Source organism: Ailuropoda melanoleuca, chromosome 7 (genome assembly GCF_002007445.2).
Source record: "Ailuropoda melanoleuca isolate Jingjing chromosome 7, ASM200744v2, whole genome shotgun sequence".
Lineage (NCBI taxonomy): Eukaryota > Metazoa > Chordata > Mammalia > Carnivora > Ursidae > Ailuropoda > Ailuropoda melanoleuca.
The window spans coordinates 130,893,167-130,918,472 of record NC_048224.1 but is presented as its reverse complement, the minus strand read 5'-3'; the positions used below and the strand labels follow the sequence as shown (position 1 = coordinate 130,918,472).

The following is a 25,306-nucleotide window of genomic DNA, read 5'->3' as shown; positions in this document are numbered from 1 at the left end:
TCTTTCTTGAAGATCTTGACTCTGAGACAAACATTTATAATCTAATTCAAAGCCAATCTAGAAATGTGTTTTAGGAAACATAAGTATGAAAGTTTCATGTAAAGCTGTGACAAAAGTCGTGTGTTCAGGTGTTGAACAAATACAGCATCATAAGATTTGCATATCATAAAGTTCTTGCATTTTAAGTCTGTGAGTTTTCTTTGAGATCAAGGTCTTGTCCTCACTTTACCAATAAAAAAACTGAGCCCAAAGGTCACTCACCTAGTCCGTGACAGTGTCGCCTGTGGGACACAAGTCTCTTAGCCTCTGTATTATTTTCTCTCCACTTGACTACTACGCCGAGGGAATTGCTGTCATTTCCAGTTGGAGGGAGCTTTCTGGAAGAGGAATTTTGTTTTCTCTTCCAATCATTCACACCCCAGGTGTTGAGTCACCCAATTACCTTCCCTCATTAGCAAATCTCAAACTACACCAGCCCAGGTATGGTTTCAAGAGGGCACGGTTTAAAAAGTCCTCAGAGTTTCATGGTTGCAAAGAAAGTGGTAAGCAGTTACCTGTAAGCCACGGGCTTTAGCCTGACATTTCTCGAGGTATTAATCTCAGCTTTCATTACTTCTCTTTACTAGTCACTTTTGCCTCTAGTTTTATGATTTCCCATTTTCCTGGAGTTCTGCAGAATCGCCTTGGAACATATACTCTGTCATCCCAGAGGCCTGGGTGGACAAATCCTTCCCCAAAGGGCTGTTCTTAGAAACCTCCTGGTCTAAATTCAAAACCAACATCACGCCGGCCTATGGCGAGGCTGGCCCGACCGCTTGCAGGATCCTGATGGAAGCTCTCCCCTTGGGTGGGGGGAGGCAGTCGTGGCGGGCGGGAGCTTTCTGTTTATTTCCCAGCACTGCCGCGTAGCTCTGACAGCTGTGCTTTGTGAGTGTTCTCGACACCGAGGCTCAAGCCCCTTTTCTTTCATGGTTATGTGTCATTTGCTGTGTTTTGCCTTATCACTGGTGTTTCCTTAAAAATAAGAGTAATGAGCAGTTATGTATTATTCATCCCAAGGGGACAGATCATGCATTTATCTCGGGCTCCTTTTTTTTTTTCCCTTAGAGCTTGCACTCGACAGCGCATGCTGAGCGGATCATTTGAGGGCCAGCCAGCAAAGGAAAGGTCAATTCTCAGTGTACAGCATCATATCCGCCAAGAGCGCAGGTAAACACACCAGGAGACAAAGCTGCAGAGAAACCAAGGAAAGGAGTTTCTCAGGCAACGCGCTCTGGGCACAGCCCTGGTTAGCACACAGGCGAGCGGGAGGAACTTAGTTCTATTTGCTGATGGCAACAATAACGAAACTCACAATCAGATTCAAAGAGGCAAAAAAAATCTTTCAAAACCCTTTTCCTTGGTGATGGCCAAATTCTTACTTTTAAGACCAGAAGGAAAAATTCTGCAATTTCCTAGATGGGATCAAAGGCACTTGAATAAACGAAAGCTTTCTCTACAAAAAGAAGTAATAAGCATCCGTGACGGAATCAGAAAAGCTACTTTATTTTGTTCTTATAATGGTCATTGCTCAAAAGTCAAAATTTGGTCTTGGAAGTATTGACTGGTTCGTTGTGGTTGTTTTAGGTCACTGAGACATGGATCCAATAGCCAGAGGATCAGCAGGGGGAAATCTCTGGAAACCCTGACTCAAGATGTAAGTTCTAAGCGATGCATTGGATTTGGGAAGCATGATTACGAAAATGCATGTAAATTCCTGTTTAGGACATTGCAGAGCCTGGGTCCTTCTGTCACATTGTCCTGTCTCTGTAGGACTTTATGCCAGAGGGAATCAGGAAACTCAGGAAGCAAATTGAATGGCCAGTACGAAAGAGTGACCATTAACTGTTCAAAAATCCAGACATCCCACAAAGCACATGTCTTCATTAAGACAGCAACACAAAAGTGACGTGTCACTTGCCTTTGACTGATATTAAAGATATTTAAAGCATTTTATAGAATTGATGTTTATCAGTAACTTTAAACCTTTACTAAAATGTCCAAATATTCTGAAATATAGATCTAGTATCTATAACTTCAGGGCTTTACCTACTAGGAAATAAAATCTTATTTCTAGAAGAATTTTTTTCTTTCAAAGACTGCATACTATTTCCCAAGAATTTCTTTGCTTTTAGACTCTAGCTCATTCGTTGATTTATTAACTGACTCAAAAAAAAATATTTACCAAGTGTTGATTATGTGCCAGGCCCTGTTCTAAGTGGGGAGGAGCAGTGGGGTAACAAGACAAAACCTCTGCCTTCCAGGAACTTACATCCCAGTAAGAGAGACAAAAACTAAGCTAGGAAACAAATATATAATCTTTTCTGGAAGTGTTTTTTACTTATTTTCCATCATGTCTCCATTGCTGTGACAGTTTTGCTCTGCATTATAAAGAAAAATAAAATGATGTAAAGAAATCAAAAGTATAGATTTGGGGGTGGGGAATGTTTGAGAAGATGGTCAGTGTTCGTACCTCTGTCTTAGACCAGAGGCCCGAACGAAGACAAGAAACAGGCCACATGAAAACCCAGGGAAACCCACCGAGACCGAAGTCTAACCTCTGGGTTAGACTCACCGGTAGCTGTACCATGCCGAGATTTCTAAGAGCCTTCCTTGCAAAGTACATATTAAATAATTATCATTGGTGACGCTGTTGTTAAAATATAGGTCTTAAGCTGAGTCTAGCTAAATTGGCTAAGAAAGCAGAATCCTGAATGTTCAGAGCCAAGGATGGCATTGGAGAAAGGATGTCTAGCAAGAGAAAGGTTGCAAGCCTTAGGGTTTTTTGGGTTTTGTTTGTCTTTTTCACCACTTTACCTCTCATTTCTTGAGTTCTGGAGTTTCCAGAATAATCCAACTGCTTTCATTTGGTAGCAACTGCTATCTTAGAGTAAATTCTCCTGAGTAAGTGTTCCAGGCACAACTGACACTAGAAGTTGGTGATGAGAACACCTGATACCATCATCACCCATTTTACAAGGTTCTAATTAGTGTGCACATCTGTCAGCACCATGATTTTTAAGCCAGAGTTCTGTCTGATATGATCTACCATATTGTTTACATGAAATTGTGATTGGATCCAACACATGGCCTATGTACACATAATTTGGGGGGCAGGCATGTTGCGTGGAGAAAACTTCGAGGAGAAAATTCAAAGAGGCAACACTAGTTCAAAGCACTTTCCTTCAGTGTGATTCACTAGAAATACATAGTATAAGGAGCCAAATTAGAACATGGCTTTGAAAATATGTGTTTAAGTATACACAACAAAAGGCCCTACCTGAATAGTCTCAATTCCAGAGGCTTAGTTCTTTTTCAAAGTCTTTTCGTTCTATTTATTACACAGACGTTTAATGAAAACCCATCCCCCGCCTTCTCCATAGCAAAAGGTGATGAGACTGTGCTAATTTCCTAAGAAATCATTCCTGGGAGGAGGTTAAGATGGCAGAGGAGTAGGGGACCCTTTTTTAGCCGGTCCCCTGAGTTGAGCTGGATAGGTACCAGACCAGCAGGAACATTCACGGAATCAGCCTGAGACGCAGGAAGATACATCTGGATCTCTACAAATGAACATCTCCAGCGCTGAGTATCGAGGTACGAACCGGGGAGCCGTGAAACCGTGCACAGATATTGGAAGCTAAACAGAAGGGGGAGGGAGCTGCCGTGTCAGGGCGCCGGGAAGCAGTAGCCACCTGCACGGGGGAGCGGACGGACCGCGGACCCGCACGCTTGAGACAGCAGACTGAGAACGGGAGCTCCGGGAGCGCCCGCGGGGTGGCTGGCGGCTGGTGGGCCACCTGCACGGAGGAGCAGGCGGACTCGCGGACGGCACCCGCGAGACACCAGACTGAGACGGGGAGCTCCGGGAGCCCGTGCGAGGCGGCTGGCGACTGGCGGGGTTGGAAACACAAAGGACAGAGACACGCCGGCCCTGGAAGTGAGGGCTGGGATGCTGCAGGGTTGAGCAGCACCAACAGAAACAGAGTTAAAGTGGCCAGAACATCAGTGGAGAACGATCCGCGATCCCTCTGTTCTGAGACAGAGGCTGAATTTCAGCCGCTGCTGCTCTCTCAGAAGAGGCATAGCAAACCGCCAGGGAAAGCCGCCAGAGAACAAAAGCCCGGAAATACCGGCTCACAGGGTGCCCATCCCCATCCCCCCTCGCAAGGGACACAGAGACTCTACCCAAACAGGGTTTTCTGAGTACCTGCAGGCAGGCCCCTCCCCCAGAAGGCAGGCTGAAAAATCAAGAAGCCCACAACCCGGAGCGCCTGAGTGGCGCAGTCACCAAGCACCTGTCTTCGGATTAGGGTGTGATCACAACGCTCCGTAAGGAGTCCTTCATCGGGCTTCTCCACCGGGAACCTGCTTCTTCCTCTCCCACTCCTCTGCTTGGGTTCCCTTTCTTGCTGACTGTCTCTCTCTCTCTCAAATAAATAAATAAACTCTTTAAGGAAGAAGCCCACATCCCTAAGATCTCTATAAAACAAGGGCGCACGGCCTGGGTCCCAGTCAACACTTGGGCTCTGGACAACCCTGCAATCTCTCTTCATCAGAATGACGAGAAGGAGAAGTCCCCCCCAGCAAAGAAAAGATAATGAGTCTGTGGCCTCTGCCACAGAATTGGCCTCGGCCACAGAATTAATACATATGGATGTATCCCAATTATCAGAAATGGAATTCAGAGCAACAATGGTCAAGATGATGAGTAAACTTGAAAAAAGCATCAGAGAAAGCGTTGCTGAGAATATAGAATCCCTAAGGGCAGAAATGAGAGCGAATCTGACAGAAATTAAAAATTCTATGGGCCAAATACAGTCAAAACTAGAGGCTCTGACGGCCAGGGTCACCGAGGCAGAGGAACGCGTTAGCGAATTGGAGGATGGGTTAGTAGAAGAAAAAACGAAAATAGAAGCTGGTCTTAAAAAAATCCACGCCCACGAATGTAGATTACGGGAGATTACTGACTCTATGAAACGATCCAATGTCAGAATCATCGGCATCCCTGAAGGGGTGGAGAAAAACAGAGGTCTAGAAGAGATATTTGAACAAATTGTAGCTGAAAACTTCCCTAATCTAGCAAGGGAAACAAGCATTCGTGTCCAAGAGGCAGAGAGGACCCCATCCAAGCTCAACCAGGACAAACCTACGCCACGGCATGTCATAGTGCAATTCGCAAATATTAGATCCAAGGATACAGTATTGAAAGCGGCCAGGGCAAAGAAATTTCTCACGTACCAAGGCAAAGGTATCAGGATTACGTCAGACCTGTCTACAGAGACCTGGAATGAGAGAAAGGCTTGGGGGGGCATTTTTAAAGCTCTTTCAGAGAAAAACATGCAGCCAAGGATCCTTTATCCAGCAAAGCTGTCATTCAGAATTGATGGAGAAATAAAGACGTTCCAAAATCGCCAATCATTAACCAATTTCGTAACCACGAAACCAGCCCTACAGGAGATATTAAGGGGGGCTCTATAAAGGTAAAAAGGCCCCAAGAGTGATACAGAGCAGCAAGTCACAACCGATACAAAGACTTTAAAGAGAAATGGCATCATTAAAATCATATCTGTCAATAATCTCTATCAATCTAAATGGCTTAAACTCTCCCATAAAACGCCACAGGGTTGCAGATTGGATAAAAAGACATGACCCATCCATTTGCTGTCTACAAGAGACTCATTTTGAACCCAAAGATGCATTCAGACTTAGAGTAAGGGGATGGAGTACCATCTTCCACGCAAATGGACCTCAAAAGAAAGCTGGAGTAGCAATTCTCATATCAGATAGACTGGATTTTAAACTAGAGGCCATAGAGAGAGATACAGAAGGGCACTATATTATTCTTAAAGGAAGTATTCAACAAGTGGATATGACAATTATTAATATATATGCCCCCAACAGGGGAGCAGCAAGATACACAAGCCAACTCTTAACCAAAATAAAGAGACATATAGATAAGAACACAGTAATAGTAGGGGACCTCAACACCCCACTATCAGAAATAGACAGAACACCCTGGCAAAAACTAAGCAAAGAATCAAAGGCTTTGAATGCCATACTCGACGAGTTGGACCTCATAGATATATATAGAACACTACACCCCAGAACCAAAGAATACTCATTCTATTCAAATGCCCATGGAACATTCTCAAGAATAGATCATGCTCTGGGACACAAAACAGGTCTCAGCCAATACCAAAAGATTGAAATTATCCCCTGCATATTCTCAGACCACAACGCTCTGAAATTGGAACTCAACCACAAGGAAAAACCTGGAAGAAACTCAAACACTTGGAGGCTAAGAACCATCCTGCTCAAGAATGACTCGATAAACCAGGAAATCAAAAAACAAATTAAACAATTTATGGAGACCAACGAGAATGAATACACAACGGTCCAAAACCTATGGGATACTGCAAAGGCAGTCCTAAGGGGGAAATACATAGCCATCCAAGCCTCACTCAAAAGAATAGAAAAATCTAAAATGCAGTTTCTATATTCTCACCTCAAGAAACTGGAACAGCAACAGAGGGACAGGCCTAACCCACTGACAAGGAAGGAGTTGACCAAGATTAGAGCAGAAATCAATGAATTAGAGACCAGAACCACAGTAGAGCAGATCAACAGGACTAGAAGCTGGTTCTTTGAGAGAATCCATAAAATTGATAGACCACTGGCAAAACTTGTCCAAAAACAAAGAGAAAGGACTGAGATTATTAAAATTATGACTGAAAAGGGAGAGGTCACGACCAGCACCATTGAAATTGCAAGGATTATTAGAAACTTTTATCAACAGCTATATGCCAAAAAACTAAACAATCTGGAAGAGATGGAGGCCTTCCTGGAAACCTATAAACTACCAAGACTGAAACAGGAAGAAATAGATTTCTTAAATAGGCCAATTAACTATGAAGAAATTGAGTCAGTGATAAACAACCTTCCAAATAATAAAACTCCAGGCCCAGACGGTTTTCCTGGGGAATTCTACCAAACATTCAAAGAAGAAATAATACCTATTCTCCTAAAGCTATTTCAAAAAATAGAAACAGAAGGAAAGCTACCAAACTCATTCTATGAGGCTAATATTACCTTGATCCCCAAACCAGGCAAAGACCCCCTCAAAAAGGAGAATTACAGACCGATTTCTCTAATGAATATGGATGCCAAAATCCTCAACAAGATCCTTGCTAATAGAATCCAACAGTACATTAAAAGGATTATCCATCATGACCAAGTGGGATTCATACCTGGGATGCAAGCATGGTTCAACACTCGCAAATCAATCAATGTGATACATCATATCAACAAGAAAAGACTCAAGAACCATATGATCCTCTCAATTGATGCAGAAAAAGCATTTGACAAAATACAGCATCCTTTCCTGATTAAAACCCTTCAGAGTGTAGGAATAGAGGGTACATTTCTCAATCTCATAAAAGCCATCTATGAAAAGCCTACTGCAAGCATTATTCTCAATGGGGAAAAGCTGGAAGCCTTTCCCTTAAGATCAGGAACACGACAAGGATGCCCACTCTCGCCACTATTATTCAACATAGTACTAGAAGTCCTTGCAACAGCAATCAGAAGACAAAAAGGGATCAAAGGTATCCAAATCGGCAAAGAAGAAGTCAAACTGTCTCTCTTTGCAGATGACATGATACTCTATATGGAAAACCCAAAGGAATCCACTCCCAAACTATTAGAAGTTATAGAACAATTCAGTAAGGTGGCAGGATACAAAATCAATGCCCAGAAATCAGTTGCATTTCTATACACGAATAACGAGACTGAAGAAAGAGAAATTAGGGAATCCATCCCATTTACAATAACACCAAAAACCATGCGTTACCTTGGAATTAACTTAACCAGAGACGTAAAGGACCTATATGCTAGAAACTATAGATCACTTTTGAAAGATATTGAGGAAGACATAAAAAGATGGAAAAATATTCCATGCTCATGGATTGGAAGAATTAACATAGTTAAAATGTCCATACTACCCAGAGCAATCTACACTTTCAATGCTATCCCGATCAAAATACCGAGGACATTTTTCAAAGAACTGGAACAAATAGTCCTTAAATTTGTATGGAACCAGAAAAGGCCCCGAATCTCCAAGGAACTGTTGAAAAGGAAAAACAAAGCTGGGGGCATCACAATGCCGGATTTCGAGCTGTACTACAAAGCTGTGATCACAAAGACAGCATGGTACTGGCACAAAAACAGACACATCGACCAATGGAACAGAATAGAGAACCCAGAAATGGACCCTCGGCTCTTTGGGCAACTAATCTTTGATAAAGCAGGAAAAAACATCCGGTGGAAAAAAGACAGTCTCTTCAATAAATGGTGCTGGGAAAATTGGACAGCTACATGCAAAAGAATGAAACTTGACCACTCTCTCACACCATACACAAAAATAAACTCCAAATGGATGAAAGACCTCAATGTGAGACAGGAATCCATCAAAATTCTAGAGGAGAACATAGGCAACAACTTCTATGACATCGGCCAGAGCAACCTTTTTCACGACACATCTCCAAAGGCAAGAGAAATAAAAGATAAAATGAACTTATGGGACTTTATCAGGATAAAGAGCTTCTGCACAGCCAAGGAAACAGTCAAAAAAACTAAGAGACAGCCCACGGAATGGGAGAATATATTTGCAAAGGACACCACAGATAAAGGACTGGTATCCAAGATCTACAAAGAACTTCTCAAACTCAATACACGAGAAACAAATAAACAAATCATAAAATGGGCAGAAGATATGAACAGACACTTTTCCAATGAAGACATACAAATGGCTAACAGACACATGAAAAAATGTTCAAAATCATTAGCCATCAGGGAAATTCAAATCAAAACCACACTGAGATACCACCTTACGCCAGTTAGAATGGCAAAGATAGACAAGGCAAGAAACAACAATTGTTGGAGAGGATGTGGAGAAAGGGGATCCCTCCTACATTGTTGGTGGGAATGCAAGTTGGTACAGCCACTCTGGAAAACAGTGTGGAGGTCCCTTAAAAAGTTAAAAATTGAACTACCCTATGACCCAGCCATTGCACTACTGGGTGTTTACCCCAAAGATACAGACGTAGTAAAGAGAAGGGCCATATGCACCCCAATGTTCATAGCTGCATTGTCCACAATAGCCAAATCATGGAAGGAGCCGAGATGCCCTTCAACAGATGACTGGATTAAGAAGCTGTGGTCCATATATACAATGGAATATTACTCAGCTATCAGAAAGAACGAATTCTCAACATTTGCTGCAACATGGACGGCACTGGAGGAGATAATGCTAAGTGAAATAAGTCAAGCAGAGAAAGACAATTATCATATGATTTCTCTCATCTATGGAACATAAGAACTAGGATGATCGGTAGGGGAAGAAAGGGATAAAGAAAAAGGGGGTAATCAGAAGGGGGAATGAAACATGAGACACTATGGACTATGAGAAACAAACTGAAGACTTCAGAGGGGAGGGGGCTGGAGGAATGGGATAGACTGGTGATGGGTAGTAAGGAGGGCACGTATTGCATGGTGCACTGGGTGTTATACGCAACTAATGAAGCATCGAACTTTACATCGGAATCCGGGGATGTACTGTATCATGATTAACATAATATAATTTAAAAAATTTAAAAAAATAAAATAAAATAAAAATAAAAGTTAAAAAGAAAATCATTCCTGATATTTTTTCCTCGATAACAGAAGCAATTTAAAATAGAGAGTTTCATCTATCTCACTTATTCCAAATGATAGAAGATAGAGATAATGAAATCTAAGGAATACTTGCGATAATATCTATCAGGTTATTTGAGCAATGGCTGCCCATGTCCCAGGGAGTGAGAACCAGAGTTGGGGTCCTGCATGATCAGGCCCCCTCCCACCCCTCTGATCTCAGTGTCTTCTACCCTGGTGCTTGCCCTCTTGACTCCACCCACAGGGCATCTTGGCTGTTCCATGTGCACACAACTGTTCCCTGTGCATGAGGACCCATCCCTCCTCTGGAAAAGCGCATTTCCGCAGATACCCGGTGGCCGGCAGATCCTTCTCATCTTTGCTCAAATAACAGCTTCTTATTGGGGCCTGTTGTGACTGTGACTGGTCTGCTCTGTCCCCTTTGTTTTTTACCATAGCACTAAACATCTTCTAACCCCCTCCCATATTGTGATTCAATTTTTATCTGTCTCCCCTGACTAGATTGTCAGCCCCACAAGAACTGGATTTTATCCTTTCTTTTTGCTTTTTTGTCATATCCCCAGCACTACAACAGTGCCTGGCACATAATAGGTCCTCAACAAATACTTTTATTGGAAAAAATACTCTTTAGAAGGAAAAAAATACCCTTGCTAAGATGACTGTGGTCATTAAAAATATATATATTACAATAAAGATATTTATTTCAGCTTTTCTAAAAATGATCTTTCTGGGCCTTCAAAAAAAATCTTCCCTCTTGATATGCCCCCTTTTATTGTATTTCTAGCATTCCAATACAGTGAGATATAGAAATGCACAAAGAGAAGACAGTGAAATCAAGATGATCCAGGAAAAAAAGGAACAAGCGGAAATGAAACGGTATGGGGCTCTATGGTCTTCCTGGGCTCTCGCTCTGGAATGGCAGCCTTTCCCTCAGCCTTACTGTACGTGAATGTCCCCTTCCAGGAAAGTGCAGGAAGAGGAGCTGAGAGAGAATCACCCATACTTCGACAAGCCACTGTTCATCGTTGGACGGGAGCACAGGTTCAGAAACTTTTGCCGGGTGGTGGTCCGGGCACGCTTCAATGCGTAAGTACACTCCATTTCATCCAGGTGTTCGGCCTGTGTCGTACAAACAGCAGGGGGGGTGTCATACGAGGAAGAAGGAACATGTAATCCTAATGGGGTCACAAAATAAACCATGGGCTAATTAATCATGCTGCTCCTCTTTGCTGAGCGGCCGACCAGGTGGAAAACAAACAAAGGTTGCAAGTCGTTAACATTTATATAAAACTCACGTTTATAAAACACTGAACAGCCATTTTTATGTGCTCACTTTTAACAGTCACCCAATACGTTTCTGTCAGTGTGACTAACTCTACATTTTGTTTCGGAAATACTGAACCAAGAGTAGACTGAATGACATGGGGAAGGTCATTGCCCACACCTTCTTTAAGACTTGTAGTTTCTTTGTGGTTCTAATTGGATTGTCCTAGAAAAATGTAAAATAGAAATAAAGTTGACTAGTGCTGCCATTGCCAATTGTTATGAGAAGCAACCCCACTGGCCAGTGTCTCTGGTTTTGATAAGAGAGGAGGAATGGGTAAGAGGCTGTCGGTATGGTCGACCAGGAGGACACTGCACTTGTGACGCCCCAAGTTAATGTTAGCAGGCAACCAGTGGATGAAATGGAATTTTTGTCCCGCATAACTTTAGTAAATATCCTGAAGACTTTAAGAGTCCTGGAGAAAGTGTGAAAGATTTCCATCTAAGTAGTTGGATCTTTCCTGATGCTATTATTAGAGCATATGATAATCACTATCTGTTATGGGCTGAACTGTGTGTGTCCCCTTGCCAAAAATTTGTATATTGAAGCTTTACCCCTCGTACCTCAGAATGTGACTTTATTTCGAAATAGGCTCTTTAAAGAGGTAATTAAATTAAAATGAGGTGATTAAGCTGGACCTTAATCCAATATGACCGTTGTCCTTATAAGAGGAGGACATTTGGACATACTCATAGAGGGGAGACAATGTGAAGACATAGGGAGAAGACGGACATCTACGCACCAAGGAGGGAGACCTGGAGCAGGTCCTTCCCTCACAGCCTCCAGAAGGAACCAACCCTGCCCTCACCTTCCTCTCAGACTTCTCGCCTCCAGAACCTAGAGAAAATGTTTCTGTTGTTTAAGCTACTCGCTTTGTGCTCCTTTGTGACAATAGCCTTAGGAAACTAATACAGTGTGGTAATATTTCAGGGCTGGAAGACACCTCAGGAGCCATTTGGCGTCATTTGTATACCCCCTCCTCAAACAGAGGACATTTTAAGGTTTTCACGGGGATACCAGCTAGCGCATAGCTGTCTCTGACTGGCAGTCTAGTGTTCTCTCAGCTGTTCTAGAAAGACCCTCACCATTTAAAGCACCTGAGTCATAATGATTAAAAACTTGCCCGAGTTTTCACACAATAAAGAAAGAAGCCAGTAGTTTAGAGTTGATTTGATCAGTTCCTCAAGCGAGTGTTTCATCTGGAATTATCCTGTTGGCTGCCTCCATGCTAACAACTAATTGCTAATTCTTCACTCCACTTAGCGTGGACTTACTCTCCTTTTGTCAGCTCTGCAGCTCATGTGGGCCGAGGAAGACTCTTGTAATTGAGAGCCCACACACACAGACCGTCAGGGGCTTCACTGAAGATTGATCACGGGCTCCCCGAAAGTGAAACTTAGAAGTGGGGGCCTTAAGAAATTCTATATAAATCACTCCACAAGATCACAGTTAAACACAGGGCAGGGGAGCTGTATTTAATTTCTGGAGGTTTAATTGAACAATCATGAGGGAATTCTTAACTAAGGCAGAGATTTTAACAGAGTGTTTTGAAATGGAAGTCAAAGTTTTGTCACATCCATGTCAGAAATTTTTGATTGGAGTCATGAATTCTGAAATCAAGTATTTTGAGAAATTTTAAACTTTCACAAACATCAAACTCTTCTGATTTTTCTGTCATCTAATGTTCTCTGCCTTTGAAAGTCCCACAGTTCCAGGAAATGTAATTTTACAGAGGATATAAAAGAGATTTTAGGTAGATAAGATGTTTGTAAATACCACGCTGCCAAGTGAGAACACGCTTGCTATGTTGCAGAATGCTGTGTTTGCTGTCTCTTACAGATCCAAAACCGATCCCGTCACAGGAGCTGTGAAAAATACAAAGTACCATCAACTTTAGTAAGCATCACAAAGCCTGTTTTCCATGCACATTCGAAATCTCCATGAACTATTTTATGCTGCATAAAAATGTAAAGATCCCCTTTATTTTCTTGCCATATCCTGCTAGGAAATAGACAATGGGGGGTTTCAAAAAAAAAAAAAAAACGCCAGTTACATTTATAGAATCACAGAGGGTCATCTCACCTGCACGGCCTTCCCTGCAGCATCCGTTTCTCAGCTTTGTTTGGTCTTTGGCAGTGATTTGCTGGGATTGGTGACTTACCTGGACTGGGTCATGATCATCGTAACCATCTGTTCCTGCATTTCCATGATGTTTGAGTCCCCCTTTCGAAGAGTCATGCACGCCCCGACTTTGCAGGTACGGCTGCCGAATCTCAGCCCACAGCTCAGCGGAAAACCCTGGGCTGCGGCTTTTCCCTTCCCGGTGACGCAGCTGCCTCTCGCCCATTTCAGATCGCCGAGTACGTGTTTGTGATATTCATGAGCATCGAGCTTAACCTGAAGATTATGGCCGATGGCCTATTTTTCACTCCAACTGCTGTCATCAGGGACTTTGGTGGAGTCATGGACATATTTATATATCTTGTAAGTCTCTGGTTATTTCCTAAATGTAAGCTGTTGTGGCTTTGTGAACTCTCCTGCCTTTCTCGGTACAAGAGAAAGATATGCGAGTCCCAGAGGTTTAGATGCCATTACTGAGTCTCAAGCAATCTACTAAAGGCAAATGAAGCACATGCATGTAAAAATCTAAATGAGAAGCATTAAAAATTTCCATGGATATGGTTCACATACATCAACCACATTCTTACACACGCAAGATATACATTAATAAGGCTTAAAACAGAAATCTCGTTTGCACCCCACAATCCTGTGGCTCCCATATTTGAAAAAGAAAAAAACCCACCTCCATCATATAATTGATTGATGAGCTCCTCGTTGCTAAAAGCAAGCTAACGTGAGAGTGCTCGGACCTTTCTTTCAATTCCAATATACAAAATACCTGGAGAGACAAGGTGACCATTCAGCTGTTCAGTTCAAACTAAACTGGGAAACCATAGGAAGGGACTCAAAGACATTTCATTTTTTCTGTATGTCCAAGACAGCATACAATCAATGTTTTTTCCAAAATAACAGGGAGAATCATAACCACTAACATGCAGTATCTTTAGATTGTCAATAAAATAGTGAGAATCAGGTCAAGCGCGAGACTTAGTATCCTTGATCAAAGGAATTTTAACCTGCGCCTCCAGTGCGTAAGTTAAAATAAGGAGCAGAATGCACTGGGGTACACACAGTGTGGGCACCCCCATTTCACGCCTGCGAACAGCTGATGACTTTTCCTTTGGAGCCACTAGCAGGTGTAGATTGGGTTCAGAATTCAGAGATCGAATATGCACCTGGTGAATGCTTGTCCTACGGGCCATGTGGAATCTCTGCTCAAGGAAAGTTGTATGCAGTTGGCTCTCAGACGGTGTGGATAGCGAAAGATAAATTGTATAAATTCTAGGGGTTTCTTTTCCCCTTGCTAGGTGAGCTTGATATTTCTTTGTTGGATGCCTCAAAACGTACCTGCTGAATCGGGAGCTCAGCTTTTAATGGTTCTTCGGTGCCTGAGACCTCTGCGGATATTCAAACTGGTGCCCCAGATGAGGAAAGTTGTTCGAGAACTTTTCAGCGGCTTCAAGGAAATTTTCCTGGTATGTTACACTTACCCTTTGCTTCCAGTTCACACAGCCCCGCTCTGTGATGAAGCTAACGAGGGGGCACAGGGAGCCTCGCTTGCCAGGGGCAAGTCTACAATCTCGTTTATCTGCAGAGGACTATAAAGGCCCTAACAAAACACAACACACATTCGGGAACTTTACCCACACATGCTCTGACTTGTTGGTATATCTGATTCAATGAACATTTTTAGTAAAAGTACAATGAAAGGAAGAATCCAAGAGGTTGTCTTTGCTAACACTTCCATTCCTAACTCATCACCCTAATTTTTATTCTGGGTTTCATTTCCTTATCTAGAAATTAAAGATAAGATTCAACACCACCTACTTCACAAATATTAGCAGTTAACACCTTGGGCTCCTTATTTCATTTTGTATGTCCCATTTTTCTTACAGCATAGACTTTGTTTCCGATCTTTGGAGTGTTAACATAAAGCAACTTCAAAAAAATGTCACATACAAGTATACCCCACTTTCCGTAGCCTCAGGATACAGTAATGAATACTTGAAAATGGGGAGAAAACATTCTTTTTAGTGGGGCAATCCCGACTGAGGGTCTTCCAAGAGCAGGGCTGCAGAAAAAAACGATAAGTAGGCAGCTCATTGCTCACAATCGTTACAGAAAGATCTGTGCCTTACAAAGGAGTGATCAAAGGATTCTCTTTATTATTGATGAGTTCTGCTCGTGCATGGAAAACATGAATTAATTTACATAAGCTTATTTTACATCTTGCTTTCTAGAAACACACCCACAGGGAGAGAACAGCTGTAGCTGCAGTTGATTCTCGGGTAATTTAAAGACAGGTTGTGATGTTTCTATAGGTACAGAATCGCTAATATTTTTTTAAAGACGTATTTGAAATCCCATATTATCTTTGCGCTAAAACCACAACACGGTAGCTTTTCACACAGCTGGAACCGAAGGAAAAAAGGGTATCACCTGACTGCTAATGTATATGCATCTTGGAGCCTTGGTAGAATTTGGCAGAGAATCTATTTGTGCCTTTCTCCTGATGATGTTTCTATGTGACTTTAGGACATTTAAGGTGTATGTTTAGATTATTCTCGCAGCACAGGTCAGGGGTTTTGTTCAGTGCTTTTACCCTTTGCTACTTTTCTCGGCTGAGACCAAGGCACCGTCCACCAGAGGGAGCACCAGTCAATTAACAGATTTGCTTTTTCGGGCGAATGCTCTCACCTGCTCTGGATGTCCTCACTGCTCACAAGAAAGCAAAATCACTCTCTCCCTAATTTATGTTCTGCTGATAGAGGTAGGAATCCATTTGGAGAAAATGAAGGAAATATAATCATTCAAACACTTTTCTTTGGTTCTATTAAAGTCTCGATTTCAAAATCAGGAAAACCCAAGTCATATCAAAAATACCTTAGCCCGTTTTCTTACCTGAAAGTCACGTGTATTTATTCTAAAAATCCAAAACCTGTTGTTAATTCCCTTCTTTTTACATTCCAGCAAAGCTAATTGAGTGACCTGAGGTGGAAAAGTTAGATGATATCCTGAAAAGACCAAGGATTTCATACCACATTATCTGAAAAGTCATGTGTCCCCATCCCTGTTCAAATCAAGCCTACTGTTGAGTTTCTTACCCAGAGATATGATGTCTCACCGATTTTTTTCAGGTCTCCATTCTTTTGTTGACACTAATGCTTGTTTTTGCAAGCTTTGGAGTTCAGCTTTTTGCGGGAAAACTGGCCAAGTGCAATGATCCCAACATTATTAGAAGGGTAAGATACTGCTTTCTGTCTTTTGGGATTAAAATTGGGGTAGTTCACCACCCCTCCATCAGCACGTGCTGAGGCTACTTTGAGGACCCCCTCACAAAACTAAGAATTCTCTTCCCACCAACTCCTTTTAAAGCAGGCACTGTGTCTCTCTGACTAGCACAGGACTGTGAGATTAAAAGCACACCCCAGATTATTCTACTCTCTCCTGCTGGTCCGGTGTGAGCCTCTGTTGACACCTTTGGCATAGCCATCCAAGATTCCAGATGCTTGTAGCTGTGAGTCTCAGACACTCTCCCTTTGGGCCTCTCCTCACTTAATCCTGCCTCTGTTGTCACAGGAGGCTCATATCAGCAAACACCACCCCCCCAGAAAGGACAAGAGGCAAAATTTAACTGTCATACCGTTGTTCATTGCTTCTCCATTCCAGCTTTCTCTCCACTGGGAAGTCTAGAATCTTCCCCAGTAAGAAAGCTAACAAAGAGCCAAGCTTGACCCCTTCTGCTATTGCCCTTTGCCTTATCTTTCTTCAGTCAGTGTTAGTAAGAGGAGGCCAGCTCCTGGACAAGCCTAGTGTTTCAGTAGCTGAACATAATGACATGAACACATTGCATCTTGGGTAAGGTGGAAGCTCTCCTCCAAATGCCCTCTCAGAGACTTAGGTCCTTTTGTCTTCCTTCTTTGTCCACCCTTTGCTGTCTTCAGAGTCTTCTCTCTTTAGCTGGCAGATAGAAGCGCAGAACCACCTCCATGTTTGGGGGTTACAGGCCGAGCCTCGAGGCAGCACACCTCATTTCAACCGGTTTCACTGGAGAGAGCATGGCCTCCCAAGGCCAGATGGGAGAATGCCATAGGTAACTGATGTAGCCTGCAGAAACACCGGACAAGTATGGTTATAATTCGCCATCACTGCTGCACTCTCCAGCGCCCTTTCTCTTAGGATTCTGCCCTGTGGTACAAGTAGACTAAAAAAGTGAGCCACGCACTGCTTATGTACAAAGAGCAAAAGCATTTCCTCTTTCATCCAGGTAAAATAATGCCTTTAGTCCATTAAAATACATGTACCCAGAAGGCCTAATAGGCTTAACTATAATACATATTTCTCCATTTCCAGCATATATGGCTATCTAATACAGATTTTTCATTGGTACCAATTATAGAAATTATTCGTTCTCTAATGGTTATAAAATACAGGTCACGTCTTTGTCCAGTCAAAATCCATTATTGATTATGTTACAGCGAGGATTTTAGGAAGTGGCAGAGCAGAAGAGACACACTAGGTGGGGCACCACCTGTGTCCTCAGACGTTTCTGGAACTTCGATAAGCCTGAGAAGACATAACAAGGAACATGGCATAAAGGTCATGGTGAACCAAATTGGCTAACGAGGGAGGTGATGAAGAGCTGATGCGTTTACCCGCACGCTCGAGTCAGGAAAGAAGGGTTACTTTAGAATCACACTGAATGGAGGCCAGAAAGATGACAACATTTCAGGATGAAGCCCAGGAGGAATCTTGCAGGTCTCAGAATCTTAATAATGGCCTAAGTGCATTGTGATTTTCCACTATCTACTCATACCCACAACAAGCTGGAGATGGACGTACAGAGGTTAAATAACTTGTCCAAGGCCAAAATAAGTGGGGAAGCTACGATTCATGTCTAGGCAGCCGGGCCCCATTGTCCATGCTTTTAACTAAGATGCCAGGACACCTCACCCCATCAAAGGTGAACTCCTGCGGGCTCAGAAAGAAACTGGAAGAGACCGTAAGGCCAAATATGTCAGGGAGCCTCTATTTGACCTACTGCCACACAGCCGATAGGAATAATGTCGTAGATGAACGTGTAATGTTACCGTGAGAAGATAACTGCAATATATTTTAACTGAAGAATTGGCCTATGGAAGGGTAAAAACTGTGCCATCTCACACACGCATAGGAAAAGAGACTGGAAGGATATATACCCAAACGTCAACTGTGTTTGTCTTTGGGTAATTGTAGGTAAGTTTCTCCATGCCTTTGAAGTTAAAGAGGTATTACTTGTGTAAGAAGGCTGTTGTTTTAAAGGATGTCATTGGTAATCCGAAGAGAAATAATGTTGGCATTAACTAAACTACTGTAAATAAGAATGGAGAGGAGGCCCAAGCAGGACAGGAGAAAGCCGTAGACAACTCTGAGATCTTTGTGCTTGTCCATGGACAGAAATGGGAAAGGTAGGAGGAAACAAGGTTGAAGGTTGAAGGTGACTTTAACCAGATTAAAATGTGAAGTTCTGTTGAAATATCCAAGTGTATACACATGATACCCAGGAAAGGGGCTTAGTTTCAAAATATGACAATCACAGTCAAAGATGCAAAGATAAGACAAAAAGAATAAAGACAGAAAATGAGTGAAAAACTCCTTACTCGTGTCCTAAAATCTTTTAAAAATACTGTTATTGGAGATATAATTCACATACTACACAATTTGCCACTAGAAGTGTACAATTCGATAGTTTCTAGCATGTTCAGAGTTGTATAATAGGTTTAGAACATTTTTATTGCCTCAAAAAGAAACACTGTTTTTAAACTTTTCCCCTCTATACCCTTATCCCCCTGACACCCCCATCCCCAAACAACCACTAATCTACTTTCTGTCCCGATAGAGCTCCTCGTTCTGGACTTTTATATGAATGCAGTCACATAACATGGTCACTAGTGATGGGCTTCTTTCATTTAGCACAGTGATTTCAAGGTTCATCCATGTTTTGCATGTGTCAGCACTTCATTCATTCTCAGGCTGAGTAATAGTCCATCGCGTGGCTACACGACGTTTTCTTTATGTATTCACTCGTTGATGAACACTTGGATTGTTTCCACCTTTTGACCATTATAATTGATGCTATTTACAATAATAATGACATAAACATTCATGAACAGGTTTCCACGTAGATATCTGTGTTCATTTCTCTTGGGTAAAAATCTAGGTGTGGAATTGGTGGGTCCTCCAGCAATGCTTTGTTTCATCATTTGAGGACCTGTCACACTATTTTCCAACGTGGCTGCACCATTTTCCCATCCCATCAGCAGCGTGTGGAGCATGGGGGTGCCAGGGGGATAAGGGTATAGAGGGGATTCCAATTTCTACACATCCTTGTCAGAGCTCATTATTTGACTTTTTGATTATAGCTTCTTAGTGGATGGGAAGTGGCATCCTATCATGGCTTTGGTTTGCATTTCCTGGCTAATGAAGCCGAGCATCTTTTAATGTGCACATCAGCCATTTGTGTGTCTTCCTGGGAGGAATGTCTGTTTGGATCTTTGCCTACTTGTGAATGTTTCCAGCACGAACTTTTACTACTCACCTCTGCAGTCCTTGTCCCCGTTTGCTGGGTGGCTGTGCACATCACTGTTGTCACATAAAAAACCTTTGCTATTCTAGGTTAAAAGTGCTTCTTATCTTTGATCTTTTAGGAGTTCATTGTCTGACTAGGCTCCCTCACCTCCTTTTTTTTTTTTTTTCCTATTTTAGGAAGATTGTAATGGCATATTCAGAATTAATGTAAGTGTGTCGAAGAACTTAAATTTAAAATTAAGACCTGGAGAGAAAAAGCCTGGATTTTGGGTGCCCCGTGTTTGGTAAGCATATCAGAAAATGATCCTGAAGAATGCTATATTTGTCAGTATAAGGTTTTAAATCAATATAATATGGCATGAAAAGTAATTTTGCTAGAGGTGCCAAGATGATTTTAAGGAATACAAGGCAAAGCACTGAATTACCACCGGATGCAAAAATACAGTAAATGAGCGAGCAAGTGGAACGCTGAGTCCCGTGTTGCTTCATGAAACTAATGGATTATCACCCCAGTATTTTTCTAATACTTTGAAGTATGTATCTCGATTCACATGGCATTAGAAATTAGTGAGGCTTAAAAGACAAAGATTTTCTATCAAATTGAACTAAACTCATCCTGAGTTTATATCTTTAAGGAAGAATCTGATATCCTCATAATAGTTGTAGAGAATCCCAAATCATAAAGCTGTTTCCATTTTAAAACCCATTTACATTGAAGGATTTCCATTATGGAAACACTGGAAAGGAATAATCAGAAACACAAATGATTATATCTAACTTTCTCTTTAAAATTCATTTTTCTTGAAAATGAATTTTCAAAGCATTTACATCAAAACTAGAAGTGCCTAGTACCTTCTTTCTCATCCAGTTTACTAATGACCATGAATGAAATCTCTCAGTAGGCTTCATTGATGAACTGAGTGTCCTATTACCTTCATTTGTCCTTTTAAGTAGTCATCTGTTTTCTTTTTATTTCATTTTACCTCTTAGAATAACAAGTGAACCACAGCGATGACTCTGTTTTGTCACAATTGGTGTGCTCTACTAAATGTCAAAACTCTTTCAAAGAAATTGCATTTCACCCAGTTGTACCCTTAGGACTCATTGTTACCAGCTTTGGCATTTCTCTAATGTGAAATTCAATTTTATAAACAATTCAGTACAATTTATACTGGGTTTTAGTTTGTTTAAATACTGAAGAATTATGAAAAAAAAAGATGAATTTGGTTGTGTGGCTTGAGCTGGAGAGGGAAATACACAACACATGGAGATACCCTTATCCTAGCGCTTACTAGAAAAGCAGTCTAATTTACATTAAAATAAAATATTAAAGAAGCATAAAGAGTTTATTTTTTGTGAGGTGAAAATGAATATTATACCATACATAATTTATTCATATCAAGATATCAAATGAGATTTTTTTTCCCTACTGTTTTGGAATTTTGGCAAATCCTCAAAGCTGAGGTCACTAGGAGATAAAGTTTGATTATATTCCAAAGAGAGCAACATGCCAGTCCCAGCAGCACTGACTAAAAGATTGTCCACCTCCATCACCCAGCTTCTGTAAAAGGAAACACTACGCTCAGAGACAGGGTCAAGGAAGTGAATGAATTCAATAGACAGTGCTGTGGCTTCTCTCCCTTCACTGTGGGAGGAGGTCAGGGGTGCTTGCCTCCTCAGCCAAGTGAGGCCCCCCATGGGGACTGCTTCATGTCGGAGACCAGCAAGGCGAGAAGAGACGCTCGCGTAGGCAAGCTGCCCTTCACCATCTGTCTGGGCGAGGTTGTTGGGTGTTCCTGGAGCCTCCAAGTCATCAGTGCCTGGGGCCACCTGATCTGAGCCATCTTGATGGAACTCTGCTGAAAAGGGCTATGTGTTGGGGAGACAGTGCTCCTCCTGGAGGGGCTGTGGGGAAGTTTCCAGGAATGAGAACTGAGGAATCACCCAAAGATGACCCTCAGGAGGAATGACACAATGGGCACGCTCATGCTGGGGAATGTTTCAAAATATAGTCTATTAATAGAAAATCTGAGGTATAGTAGAGCCAACAGATCAAGAGACAATTACCAAGGAAGAGCTAGTTTGTTACTCATGGCTCTCAAGACGATGGGGGGGGCCTCACCCCTGGGGAAGCACGAGGGTCAGTCACGAGGTGCAGGGGAACTGTGGGCAGGAGCCTTTATTGTGGTTTCCCTGAGTTGGAATGGGTGAGTGGGGGCAAACAGGCTGAGGATTGGCTCGTTGAGGAACTTCAGTGAGCTCTCGGACACGGGGGCTGTTCCTAGTGATCTGGTACCTGGTGACTAGGGCAGGTGGATGGTGGCCTGGAGTGTGGAAGCTGATAAAGGAGGTAGTTGGGGCTGTGGACTCTGGGTTGGTTGGTCTGTGTTTGAAAAGCAAGCCCTAAAAACAACTCCTCTCAAGGAGGTGGGAGGGTGATGAGGGACGTAGGAGGCCAAGGCAGGGTGATTCGGGTATTTTATCGAGCTGTCCAAAGTGAAGCGTGCCTATCATAAGCATGTAGGACAGATGTTAAAGTATCAAGTTTACAGAAGGTAGGAACATGGCAGACAACATGCTCAGTGAAAAGAACAGCTGTGGGACCAGAATAGCAGTGGCCAGTGTCCACCAGTGTAAGATACATGGACTTGAAATCCATTTCTAAGTCCAACTGCATCACACGCCCATCTTGTAAGAATCAGATGGTGGCCTGAAGGGGAGGAGGAGACAGAGCGGCCCGTGCTCTTCTTCCTTCCTCAAGCCGCTGCAGATCAGGCTGAGTGGCTAAGGAAGGGGTTCTTGTACAGGTCATGAGAACAGAGGTTTGATGTAGAACGGAGTGGGCTTTTTAGAATGAGACTCATCTTACATAACTGAAAGTGACCAAAAAGCTTTGGGATCTCCACGATGTCAGGAAGGGAGCTAGAACCCTCTAGAAGGCAGTGTTGGGAGAAAAGTAAACCTGGTTCCAACCACACGCTCTGGCATTCAGCCTTTTCCATAAAACCAGCTACCTGTGATTTTAGAAATTCAAATGAACTGACATGCAGTGTTTCATGTAAGTTATTATTAGGGTTTTCAAGTTTGACAATACTTTAAAAGCATAAGCTCATAGAGGAGGCATCACTTGAATACCATTACAATAGGGCTTTTCCATTTGTTCAGAATATTGTGATATGGGTTAGTTTTAGGGAAATAAAAATCTTCTGTCAGGGGCGCCTGGGTGGCACAGCGGTTAAGCGTCTGCCTTCGGCTCAGGGCGTGATCCCGGCGTTATGGGATCGAGGCCCCACATCAGGCTCCTCCACTATGAGCCTGCTTCCCTTGCCCACTCCCCCTGCTTGTGTTCCCTCTCTCACTGGCAGTCTCTATCTCTGTCGAATAAATAAATAAAATCTTTAAAAAAAAAATCTTCTGTCAAACATGATGTAACCGTGATGATTTTCACATTTTCCTTCTTTAGTAAGCTTATCAAGGTTAGAAGCAGAAATGTTATAATTTTATATTGGCAAATTTATGACTAAGAAAATAACATATCTGGGGAATTGGCATTGGGGAATACTTTGATAATTTTAATTAGGAAGGACATAAATATGCACTACCTAATTCATGAGACAGTCAGGCTTCTATATTCTCTGTTCAGATGAATACATTCATTTTCTTCTGAATCGCTCAGACTTGAGGAGATAAAAATTACCTTGGTAAAAAGTATAATATATATATATTATAATATAGTGCGTTTTGTTTTAAGCAGAGACCTAGGACATAGGAAAATGGAATACATGAGAGAAATATCAAAAAAGTACTCAGTTTCAATAAATATATTTATGGAGTGCTTTCTGATCTCCAGACATTACTCTGTCACTGGGGACAAGCTGTGGCCCCCAACCTCTAGGACCTTGAAGTGTAGTGCGGAACATAAATTAATATTACAAATAATGTAATCCAATATGCTAAAGATGCTATGTAAGTAAGCCCCTGAGTTCACTGCAGGCTTACCCGGAGTTTACCCCTAGATAATTTGAAGTTCTAGTGTGACGTGTTCTAGGCAGAAGAAGATCAGATCAGATTTTGTGGAGTCTACAGCTCAAACAATTTGAGTATGCTCTTCAAGGAAAAGAATATAAAGAATATAAGTCTACCTTAACTTTTGTTTTTTGGGTTTTTTTTTTTTTAAGATTCCATTTAAGAGAGAGTGCATGCACAACCAGGGGGAGGAGCTGAGGGAGACAAGCAGACTCCCCACTGAGCATGGAGCCCAATGTGGGGCTACATCTCACGACCCTGGGATCATGACCTGAGCCAAAATTAAGAGTCAGATGCTTAACCAACTGAGCCACCCAGGCACCACTTCCTTACTTTTTTAAGTTTAACAGAAATATGACTACCTCCAGGGTCTTGGAAGGGTCATTTTGGACGATGCCATCCCTTGCATTTCTCCACCCAAGGTCACAGGCTGAGCTCCTCTCCTCCTGAGGGCCCAATTCTTCCAGAGGAGGAGCGACCCTCCTTATCACGACCTTGGGACCTTGGAGCACTTTTCACTGGGAGGCAGAAGATTAATAAAATTGTGAGGTTAGAACCCACATCTTAGTTTTCTGAATTGGATAGACAATATTATAATATTTTTTTAATTAACCAGAAAAGATTATATTTAAACAGGCTTCCAAATCAAGGAAGGACAACAGGAAAATTGACAATAATGGATTGTGTTTGGGATTTACTGAAGTCCTCTGTAGTGATAGGTAAAGTTTTAAACTTTCCAATTTTAGTAACATGAACAAAGCATACACAAACATCTTAGATGATTAAAATGGATACTTATTTTTTTAATATGATGTATTCTTCCAACTATTTGAGTCTATAATTCTCCCTTTTATTTTTCTTGGTTTAGCCTAAAAGTGTATTTTTAACATATTCTAACTTCTAAAGGATATGGAACATGAAAGTACTTTGGGTTGCTGCAAATTCAGCTAAAAAAGCACTTTTACGTAAAGAAAATGGATGGGTAAGAAAGTTCAATATCAGATCTGAGTCCTGGCTTGCTTGGCTTAAAAAAAAAAAAAAATCCTTATTCAAGAAAACTGTGGCATCTGCAGAATCCTTACGGCTTCTATCTGCTGTAAAATATATTAAATTTAATTGAAAGGAACGAATGTTGGAAAAATCCAAGAGAATATGCTTGTACTTTCATACTTAAAAAATATAAATCAGAATCCCAAAATAGGAATTTCTGAGTGGGGCTTTCGCACTATATGGAAAACGTTTCTACCAATCAGCCTTAAACCCTTAGGAGCAAGTCAATTTAGCTGTATGGCTTTTTATTAGATCCCCTTTATTTACTGTTTAAATATATTTTAAACAAGAAAACCTATAAAGGTGCATTGCATGATTGTTTCTATGATTTAAAAAAAAAATATATATATATATGGTAGAAAAGTACTAACCCAGGTTTTCCCCAGAGTGTTGCCTTCTGTGAAGGTTAAATTTTGATAAATGAACTAGCAGGAAAAAGAAATGATCAAATTATAATTTGGCTAGGCT

At 41.8% G+C, this 25,306-nt stretch overlaps 1 protein-coding gene and 1 long non-coding RNA gene across 7 annotated transcripts in view; one reads left to right on the top strand and one right to left on the bottom strand.

Annotated features, from left to right (window-relative positions):
* The window catches only part of NALCN (sodium leak channel, non-selective), a 288,838-nt gene that overhangs the window by 234,995 nt on the left and 28,537 nt on the right, over positions 1 to 25,306 (top strand). For all 6 annotated transcript variants that reach the window (XM_034665437.1, XM_019794775.2, XM_019794774.2 and 3 more), the window contains 10 exons: positions 1,108 to 1,209; positions 1,627 to 1,696; positions 10,535 to 10,626; positions 10,714 to 10,836; positions 12,914 to 12,970; positions 13,211 to 13,331; positions 13,427 to 13,558; positions 14,503 to 14,670; positions 16,333 to 16,437; positions 19,940 to 20,046. In XM_034665437.1, the coding sequence (XP_034521328.1) occupies positions 1,108 to 1,209; positions 1,627 to 1,696; positions 10,535 to 10,626; positions 10,714 to 10,836; positions 12,914 to 12,970; positions 13,211 to 13,331; positions 13,427 to 13,558; positions 14,503 to 14,670; positions 16,333 to 16,437; positions 19,940 to 20,046 (1,077 nt within the window). The remainder of the gene's footprint in view (positions 1 to 1,107; positions 1,210 to 1,626; positions 1,697 to 10,534; positions 10,627 to 10,713; positions 10,837 to 12,913; positions 12,971 to 13,210; positions 13,332 to 13,426; positions 13,559 to 14,502; positions 14,671 to 16,332; positions 16,438 to 19,939; positions 20,047 to 25,306) is intronic.
* LOC109488944 lies at positions 10,806 to 13,306 on the bottom strand. The gene is made up of 3 exons (XR_002141845.1): positions 13,236 to 13,306; positions 12,851 to 12,939; positions 10,806 to 10,869 (listed from the first exon to the last, which is right to left on the bottom strand). It is a non-coding gene; the product is annotated as an uncharacterized LOC109488944 (long non-coding RNA).